General features: G+C 38.6%; 1 protein-coding gene across 2 annotated transcripts; it reads left to right on the top strand.

Moving 5' to 3' along the window:
• Positions 1-3,707: 3,707 nt before the first annotated feature.
• Positions 3,708-9,223, top strand: LOC107684768 (histone-lysine N-methyltransferase PRDM9-like). Of its 2 annotated transcripts, none has more exons than XM_016481126.1 (6): positions 3,708-3,899; positions 5,374-5,487; positions 5,618-5,889; positions 5,991-6,058; positions 6,142-6,332; positions 7,065-9,223. In XM_016481126.1, exons 1-6 carry the CDS (start codon positions 3,884-3,886, stop codon positions 8,960-8,962), a joined length of 2,559 nt encoding a protein of 852 aa, XP_016336612.1. In that variant the 5' UTR covers positions 3,708-3,883; the 3' UTR covers positions 8,963-9,223. The 2 variants fall into 2 exon arrangements, with proteins under 2 accessions (XP_016336612.1, XP_016336611.1); XM_016481125.1 differs by lacking the exon at positions 3,708-3,899 and adding an exon at positions 4,728-4,919.
• The last annotated feature ends 1,021 nt before the right edge of the window (positions 9,224-10,244 follow it).

The following is a 10,244-nucleotide window of genomic DNA, read 5'->3' as shown; positions in this document are numbered from 1 at the left end:
GTGATCAGCAGTGTTTACACGTCACGTTTTGGCAACGGGACAGTTCACTTAATTGGAATGCCAACCGAGGTGGTACTAAAAAAAGTACCAGGTACCAGGTACTGTACCCAGTGGAAAACCCCCAAAAAGTGAACCGTACCAAGCCGAGCTGTACCATGCAGTGGAAAAGCGGCATTAGTTTCTGGTAGCCAAAGCTAAGCTAATGCTTCTGGTTGCAAAGCAGCTGGAGAGTTTTTGACAGCATCAATAATAATTTAGCACGAATAGTCTTGATGTGAACAATCCGTGCAAGTTAATCCACTGAAAAAAATTGTTTGTCTTGTAATCTTTAAAGGGGTCATATGATGCGATTTCAAGTTTTCCTTTCTCTTTGGAGTGTTACAAGCTGATTGTGCATAGATAAGATCCCTGAAGTTGCAAAGACTAAAGTCTCAAAACCAAAGAGATATTCTTTATCAAAGTTAAGACTCTGCCACGCCCCCCTAAAACGGCTCGTTCTAACACGCCCCCACATATCTACCTCACTATGTGGAAATATTAGCCGCCCAAATGTGCAAGCAAAGAAAGAAGGCGTGGTTTCAGTAACCGCAGTTAGTGTTGATGCAGTCATGTCAGGGAGACGCTGTGTGTTTCTAGGCGAAAGCAAAAGCACTTTATTTGGCCTTCCAGAAGTAGATGCATTTAGGAATCTTTAAGATTACTTACAACAGAACAGCAATGCATTTTATGGACGACCGTTTCGTGAACCTAGGAAAGGAGGTAATTCTGACTTTGCTATGACAATCTGGCGCTTCTGAATCAACTACTGTTTTGTTATTAGTTTAAGTATTTGCTATTGACTGTTCAAATGCTCAGTTTTGCGCATCGTGTGTGTGTGTGCGCGAGCGAGAGAGAAAGAGAGAGAGAGAGAGAGCAAGAGAGAGCGCGAGAGAGCGAGAGAGAGAGAGAAATCCAGTGATGGCCACTGCAGCATGCAAGCCCCGCCCCTTTGTGTACCCCGCAAAAGGTTGTGGGTTCAATTCCCAGGGAACACACATACTGGTAAAAAATGTATAGCCTAAATGCACTGTAAGTCCCTTTGGATAAAAGCATCTGCTAAATGCATAAATTATTAATTAATTAATGTGTTAACTTGCCCAGCCCTAATACATATACTGTATATATTTTTTATTTTATTTATTTATTTATTTTTTTTGAAAGAAAGAAAGAAAGAAAGAAAAAGAAAGAAAGGAGATGTGAGTTGGTTGATTCAGTAAATTAGCTCAGGTCAGGATAATCATATTTTCTGTCTACACCTGTTAGCCTAACGTTGACTTAGCTAACGTTAACATACACTGTTGCTAGGTAACTTCAGACTATTGTTAGCTGAGTTTTGCGGTGTTTCGTGAACAAATCTGTGGCTTTGAACGAATCGTTCGTGAAAGTCATTGATTCAATGATTCATTCATAAATATAGCCACTTGCTTCATTACTGAATGAACGAATGACTCACGCATTAAGACAGTGACTTACCACCGGTTTTAGTATTTAAAATAATCACTTTTCACTTTTTTTTATCATCATTGCATATTACTCTTATTTTTTTTTAAATATTCAAAACATTATTAATATTGTATTTATAGAGATAAAAAATGCACTGGAAAGTCAATTTAGGGGGCAAATATTATCCTATAATGGAAAAGGTGCAGTCAAAGTGGAAGCGAGTGGGTATGCAGAAGGATGGTAAATGCCTCAGGGGGTACTCCACTCTAAAAAGTTTGGGAACCACTGATGTAGAACATTCTGTGTACCATGAAAATGAGTCCACTTTAAACCGCGCATCTTCTGTCAGCATTTTCCTACTACTCTTTTTGGCAGAATTGATCATTATAATCAACTTAATTATTTTCTGGATTTTGTATCACTATAGTCCCTAAATGTATGTAATTGCAGGAAATGGGATTCAAATCGAAAACATTTTCCCCCATTTTGTGTCACCCCCCACTTCTCAAACCACAGTTACACCCTTGCGTTACAATATAGTCAGTAACAGACAGTAAACTGGAATTTATGCTCTGTTGCTTGTTGGAATACATTTCTGAGAGAGGGTCATCGATTGGCAGTTAAAGAACAAGCAGATCATCAGCTTCAATGCGTCTACATGAGACAAAACATGATTGCCCTCTTGTCATACCAAGTGATCCTGCTCCTGATTTCTGGTTTCAAAATCTGCCAGTTGTTCTAGAGGTTCCTTTATTTAGTAGGAGTAGTCGCAGCTACAATGAGAAAGTAGCTAAATTTGGCGACAAAATCCCCAAATTGGCAACACTGGTGCACAGGCCACAAACTACCCTGGGTTAGTTGTAACACACATGGTTTAAATATTTCCACACATGCTAGCATAAAAAAAATTGTGGTATTTATTTACTAGTTGCCATATTAACACCATACAGAGAAAAAAATGTACCAAAATTAAAAATTATTTTGAAGATATCACTGAACATTTATTTTACCATAGCAAACGTTCATTTCTGGCTGAAGTTAATTTTCCATCTCAGTTTTTAGTATTAATTTAAAATGAGACAAATCTGCTATTTTTTGAATCTCCAATCTGTTATCAGTTTAGATTTTAGATGCTTCGCTAAGTAGCAGAAGACACTAACCAGTTTTAAATTCCAGTTATGCAGATGGGGAATGTTGTAACACTGCGTTACAATGTGCCCTGCTATTAATAAACTATGCTTTTCTATAACATTGGCGATGTAGTTTACACTATTTACTTTCATTAATTTTAACGAGAAACCAAGAAACAGGTGAATAATGAGATTCAATTAAACATTCAGAAATTATTTCAAAGAAATGTAAAGCATTTTGGCTCGTCTATTTGTCTTGTGTTCTGTAAGAGCTGTGTGTGGAGGTCTCTGTTTTTCTGAATGTCTGAATGTGTTTCTTCGTCTATATGCCCACATTGCTTTAAACTATGCCCAAGCATGCAATGTGTTCATTGTCAAATTTCAAAATTATATTATTTTTTAATTCTTAAAAAACATCATTTTATTTGAAAAAGTTAATTTATTGACCAAATATTTTAGTTTGTCTTGTATATTTTTAATTAGATCAGATAACATTTTAAGCTGTCATATCATGTTACAACATGCCCCTCAGATGTTACAATGTACCCCACCTTCCCAATGTGGATTTACACAAACTGAGGAAGTCAAAAAGTATTAGGTTGTGCCCCGCTCTCCCTATAAAAATCATATTTTTACAAAATAACTTTATTTCATTCAGATTCATTCTATTTGGACACCTTTACTCTAACTAAACTGGGTGTTTTAAAAGTGTAGTAAACTGACGTTGTATTTTTCCTTCCTGCATGGAGCTTGCATCACTCCAACTGCAATCGTGTGTATATTTTGACTATATTAGCCATTCGAAAAACCACGAAAAAAGTTGATCAGCTATAGCGTTTTGAACTGCACTGAGACAAAAAATAATAATAATAAATAAATAAATAGTTCTGAACTTTCAGTGCACACGCACTGTCGCGGAAGAAAACCCAGAGCCATAGAGGGAAGACCATAGATATGTCAACAAATATATATGTGTGTGTGTGTGTGTGTGTGTGTGTAGCGGCCCATAGAAACAGTCGCTAATGAGGCATCTACGTATATATATATATATATGGAGAAAACGGCTCTGAGAAAAACAAGGTTAACGATGGCGTCACAAACAGACGCCGACGTATTACAACTTCCTGTTTCGGGAAGCGCTGAGTTAGGCTCTTGTTTGCTACCCAGCTAGTAAGCTTGAATGTCCAACAGGATTGTGTATAACCTTAGTGTCCGAATGTTTGTACAGTGTTAACAAGCAAAAAGTGCGACTTACTGCAATTGGTGAAATAATGTCGGACAGTCCTGGTGGGTATTGTTGTATACTAAAGCGAAGTAATTAGCCAACTATTTACAGACCTACCATGCTAGCTTCAGATTGCTCAAATCGACATATATGCATAAAATGTATGTCTCTTGTTGGTTTGTCTGAACGGTTTTATATGTCTGTTTCGAATTATGAATGATTTTCGTGAATTTTTGCCATTATTAAACTGCTGTTTTGATATTAAAAACAAAGTTACCAGAATGTGTCACGACAGCAAATTTACATTTACTCATAGAATGTACGTTATTTTACGTAATTACGTAAATGTTTTGCCAGCGCCAGTAATGCATTGTTATTCTGCTTTTGTTTTACTGAAGCCTGACATCTTCATTTACATTAGTTGTTTTCTTTTTCCTAAGTGAGGTGTAGGTCTAACAAAATACAGAACACCATAACTTTGACCACATTTTTGCTTTTTTCATCTGCTTCTGACAGATTTGCCGCCAAGCGATGAGCAGAATTTAGAGATACAAGGCTCCGTTGTATATTTTGACTATATTAGCCATTCGAAAAACCACGAAAAAAGTTGATCAGCTATAGCGTTTTGAACTGCACTGAGACAAAAAATAATAATAATAAATAAATAAATAGTTCTGAACTTTCAGTGCACACGCACTGTCGCGGAAGAAAACCCAGAGCCATAGAGGGAAGACCATAGATATGTCAACAAATATATATATGTGTGTGTGTGTGTGTGTGTGTGTGTGTGTGTAGCGGCCCATAGAAACAGTCGCTAATGAGGCATCTACGTATATATATATATATATGGAGAAAACGGCTCTGAGAAAAACAAGGTTAACGATGGCGTCACAAACAGACGCCGACGTATTACAACTTCCTGTTTCGGGAAGCGCTGAGTTAGGCTCTTGTTTGCTACCCAGCTAGTAAGCTTGAATGTCCAACAGGATTGTGTATAACCTTAGTGTCCGAATGTTTGTACAGTGTTAACAAGCAAAAAGTGCGACTTACTGCAATTGGTGAAATAATGTCGGACAGTCCTGGTGGGTATTGTTGTATACTAAAGCGAAGTAATTAGCCAACTATTTACAGACCTACCATGCTAGCTTCAGATTGCTCAAATCGACATATATGCATAAAATGTATGTCTCTTGTTGGTTTGTCTGAACGGTTTTATATGTCTGTTTCGAATTATGAATGATTTTCGTGAATTTTTGCCATTATTAAACTGCTGTTTTGATATTAAAAACAAAGTTACCAGAATGTGTCACGACAGCAAATTTACATTTACTCATAGAATGTACGTTATTTTACGTAATTACGTAAATGTTTTGCCAGCGCCAGTAATGCATTGTTATTCTGCTTTTGTTTTACTGAAGCCTGACATCTTCATTTACATTAGTTGTTTTCTTTTTCCTAAGTGAGGTGTAGGTCTAACAAAATACAGAACACCATAACTTTGACCACATTTTTGCTTTTTTCATCTGCTTCTGACAGATTTGCCGCCAAGCGATGAGCAGAATTTAGAGATACAAGGCTCCGTTACTAATTGTCCTTCTGTTGTGATGATGGAGGAACAGGAGGATAGCATGTTTAATGACCAACATTTCTGTAAGTATAAACTTAAATATGCAATTTTAAATTTAAATCTCTTTCCTTTCTCTTTCTTTCATGTGTACCTTATACACGTTCTGTGTCTGCAATACCCTTTCCTTGTCTTACTCTTTGCTTTTTTTGGCAGATTGTGAGATGTGTCACCAGCACTTCATTGACCAGTGTAAGGTTCATGGTCCACCATTATTCACATGTGACTCGCCAACAGCTATGGGCATTCCTCAGAGAGCTCTGCTGACGCTGCCGCAAGGCTTGGTTATAGGTCGATCAAGCATCTCTAATGCAGGGCTTGGGGTTTTTAACCAAGGTCAGACTGTGCCATTGGGGATGCATTTTGGACCTTTTGATGGAGAGGTGACCTCCGAGGAAAAGGCATTGGATAGTGCCTTCTCTTGGGTAGTGAGTGTCAACCTTACTGTTTTATTATTTGTTAAAAGTTATAATTGTAATTTAAATATAAGCATTTGGCTAGACAAATTTTAATGCCATTTTCTCTCTAGATTTACAGAGGCAATAATCAGTATACTTACATAGATGCAGAGAGAGACACTCACTCTAACTGGATGAAGTAAGCACTTCTATTCGCTTTTGTTGTGCTTTGTAATTTAGCCATTTATTTGATAGTTTTCTCAATGTTGTGTCTTGCTTTAGGTTTGTGGTGTGCTCAAGGAGTGAGACGGAGCAGAATCTTGTTGCATTCCAGCAAAATGGACGTATTCTGTTCCGTTGTTGTCGTCCTATTAGCCCAGGGCAGGAATTTAGAGTTTGGTATGCTGAAGAATATGCTCAAGGACTTGGCATCATCTGGGATAAGATCTGGGATAAGAAAAGCATTTCTCTAGGTAACTACATCTTGGATTTTTACCTGCTCTGTGGCATCTTTGTTCAATATTATGAAATAGAAGTTTTTTGTTAAACGTCATGCTGCATGTTCTGAGTGAATGTTTCTTTAATGTCACAATGTGCAGTTAATCCAGATGTTATTTAATAATTCCTCAATCATGTAATCCAATTGCATTTTTTTCACCATACGGCAACATTCTTCAAAATGTCATATTTTGTTTCACAGAAGAAGGAAACGCATACAGGTTTGGAATGACATAAGGGTGACTACCATTACTTACCACAATTATTCTTGCTGGCATATCCATCATTAACTTGCTGAATTATTTAGAGTGGTTACTTAATATAATTTTTTTTTTTTTTACTAAAGCCATAATTGTTTTCAGTCTCTATGACCTGCTCAGTCATTGCCTGGATGTGCAAACATATTATTGAAGACATACAAACCGTTGTTGTTTTATTAAACCATTAAAATGTTCAAATTATAGATTTTTTTTTTAAACATACAGTTAAGACCAATTATATCAACGGGATTACTAATCTTTAGGAAGCATTGTTTGATTGTGTACAAAACATATTTGAAGTTAACCTGCCATAAACATTTCAGTTATATAGCTAAAAGTTATAAGGACTAGGGGTAGCTAAATACAGAGAATGCTATGCATTTTCTGTTGATACCTGTCATGGCCTAGTGGCTTTCCAGTAATTTGATTTCTTTCTTTTTTTTTCAGGTCCAACTGAAGAACCGGCAACTCAGGACTGTCTATGTCCTTATTGCCATTACTCCTTCCCAACAATTTTTTATCTGCGTGTTCATGTGAAGCGCTCACACCCCGATGAGTATGCACACTTTATGCAGACTCAGCCGCTAGAGTCTGTAGACATAGACCAGTGCCTTCTGGCCTCTGATGCAGCTCCTCCAACCCATATGCAACCAATGATAGAAAGCCATCAGGGTCAAATTTCAACCCCAAGTGGACAACCCATCCATCAGTCAGAAAAGTCAGACTGCACTGATTTGTCTGATACATGCAGTAATGGTTTGAGTGACCAGGCAAACTGTGTTGCTGAGGTCTCGGGTGAAATGAATAAATGTGGTGAGTGTGGCCGTAACTTTTTGAGATCTTGTCATCTGAAGAGACATCAGCGCACTATTCACTCCAAAGAGAAGCCTTACTGCTGCAGCCATTGTAGGAAGTGCTTTAGTCAAGCAACAGGGCTGAAAAGACACCAACAAACCCACCAAGGGGAGGAAAAGCGAGAGAAAGTTGCTGACAGACCTTCTGATGTATACCCTTGCACAAAGTGCTCCTTCTCTTTTGTGGCCAAATCCAATTTATATCAACATCTGAAACGCCATCACCATGGAGAGTACCTCAGATTAGTTGAGAGCGGCTCGCTCACAGCAGGGACTGAGGGTGAAACGGAGACAAATTCTGACAAGCATGATCCAACCTATGAACTTCCTACTCGAGCGAAGAGGCCCATGAAGAACACTTTGAGAGGCAGGAGTCACCCTAAAAAAGTGTCTGTTGGCCGACCAAGGGGACGACCACCTAAAAACAAGCGTGCAGCTCAGGATGAAGTGCTTATCTGCACAGAGTGTGGACAAAGGTTCTCTGATTTAGAGACACTAAAAACTCACCAATGTGCAGGACAGGATAATAATAAGATAGAGGAACCACAGGAAGCAGCAGATTCTCAGCATGTCTGCGGTGAATGCCTGAGAGGTTTCAGTAATTTTGATCTTCTCAAAGCCCATGAGTGCATTCAGCAGGGAGATGGATCTTACTGTTGCTCTCACTGCAACCTTTACTTCAACCGTTTGTGTAACCTTCGTCGCCATGAGCGCACCATCCACTCCAAGGAAAAGCCCTACTGCTGCACCCTGTGCCTCAAGTCCTTCACCCAGTCTTCTGGCTTGAAGCGCCACCAGCAGAGCCACTCACGCCGCAAAGCCCACCGCCAGAGTTCAGCCCTTGTTGATGCCAGCGTCTTTCCCTGCACATACTGCCCCTTCTCCTTCACCGATGAGCACTATCTTTACAAACACATCCGCCGTCACCATCCAGAAATGAGCATTAAATATCTGAGTTTCCAAGAAGGGGGAGTTTTGTCTGTTGAAAAGCCTCACAGCTGCAGCCAGTGCTGCAAGAGCTTTAGCACAATCAAGGGCTTCAAGAACCACAGCTGCTTCAAGCAGGGGGAGAAGGTGTATCTGTGCCCAGATTGCGGAAAGGCATTCAGTTGGTTTAATAGCCTCAAGCAACACCAACGCATCCACACAGGAGAAAAGCCTCACACATGTCAGCAGTGCGGAAAGAGTTTTGTCCACTCTGGACAACTGAATGTGCACCTTCGCACACACACGGGTGAAAAACCTTTCCTGTGTTCACAGTGTGGCGAAAGCTTCAGGCAGTCGGGAGATTTGAGGAGGCATGAGCAGAAGCATTCAGGCGTGCGCCCATGCCAGTGCCCTGATTGTGGAAAAAGCTTTAGTCGGCCACAAAGTCTCAAAGCTCACCAACAGCTTCATAATGGCACCAAACTTTTCCCCTGCACTCAGTGTGGAAAAAGTTTTACTCGTAGATACCATCTCACCCGGCATCACCAGAAAATGCACTCCTGACTAAAGAAGTAAAGACCCTGATGAATTTATGGATGTCATTATGAAAAGCTTGTTGTTCCTGTTTTAAGATCATCTTTAGTTAATCTTTAAGTTCCTTTGAGGCAAAATTATCTAGCCATTGAAAAGATCCTGATCTTGCTGAGACTGGTAGATGGGTCTGAACTAGGCATTTTTGAGTATAACATATTGGGGCACAAAATTGCTGGGTGTAGTTGGTCCCCAAAGACAGAGTGATCATAGTAAAATAAATTTGTAAATGTATGTGTTGCAAGATGTTTTCTTTTAGTCAAGAAATTTCAAAGATGGGGAAATGAGGGTTTTGAGAATGAGAACTTTTGGTTTTGCATAGATGCATAAATGTTCAGGTATTTTTTAAGTGACATCATGTCCCTCCTTGCAACAGAAAATGCTTACGATCATCTATTGATGTGCTTCCATTAATCTTTTTAGTTGGCATACAACTGATCTTAGTTGCATTTAGTATAGTTGATCTCCCTTTAAATAGTGGGACATTGCACAGATAACTACTATTAACCATGATTTACTGTGATCGTGATGTTGCAAAACTTGCAACCTGAAACCTTTTTCATCAGTCTGGTTTGCCACTAATACTCTTTTCATTTTGCTTTTATTACAAATGGGCCTCCTAAAAGAAAAATATTTTGGTGCTCATTTGTACACTGTGACCGTGGTTGCTGTCATGTGTCTTTGCCATATTTTTATACTGTATAAAATGCTACGTGTTTATTGTCTATTTTAAATTCATCTTTGTCACAATGTGCACAAGCCAGGTAGAAAAAAACCCTCTCCACCACTGACCTTGATCACACTAAAGAGCTGGTTTATTATAATGATACATGTACATGTGATGTTTACAAGCTGAGATCCCTCTATAGATATTTCTATTATAAGTTATATAATTTACATTATACCAATTTTAAATGTAGATATTTTAATTATGATCATATAGTATTGCAAGGGCAACACCTGGTACATTCGGTAATTCTACCATTCAGTGGCTGACTGTGCGTTTTAACAATTTACTGTCCATTTAACATTCCAAAATGTGGGTCTGCTGACTTTTAAAGATACCATAAAGATCACATCTGTTTGTTCTTGTTTAGGTCATGATTGAGGTGTTTACTAACTCTGAAGGCCTCGCTGAAGTGCTTCATGTACTGAATTGTGAGTGTTAACTTAAGATTCATATATAATACCATCTGTCATTGCTACAAAGTTTCTACAAAAAAAACCTTGGATGTTAAGATATTAGTGACCATTT

Source organism: Sinocyclocheilus anshuiensis, unplaced genomic scaffold (genome assembly GCF_001515605.1).
Source record: "Sinocyclocheilus anshuiensis isolate Anshui unplaced genomic scaffold, SAMN03320099.WGS_v1.1 scaffold537, whole genome shotgun sequence".
Taxonomy (NCBI): domain Eukaryota; kingdom Metazoa; phylum Chordata; class Actinopteri; order Cypriniformes; family Cyprinidae; genus Sinocyclocheilus; species Sinocyclocheilus anshuiensis.
The sequence above is the reverse complement of the archived record's forward strand: the minus strand, read 5'-3'. Positions and strand labels throughout refer to the sequence as shown.

What these genes read in the sequence shown, in the direction of transcription:
- LOC107684768 (XM_016481126.1), top strand. An exon ending in ACTCACTCTAACTGGATGAA is followed by an intron (nt 6,059 to 6,141) that starts GTAAGCACTTCT and finishes GTCTTGCTTTAG; the next exon opens with GTTTGTGGTGTGCTCAAGGA. An exon ending in TAAGAAAAGCATTTCTCTAG is followed by an intron (nt 6,333 to 7,064) that starts GTAACTACATCT and finishes TTTTTTTTTCAG; the next exon opens with GTCCAACTGAAGAACCGGCA.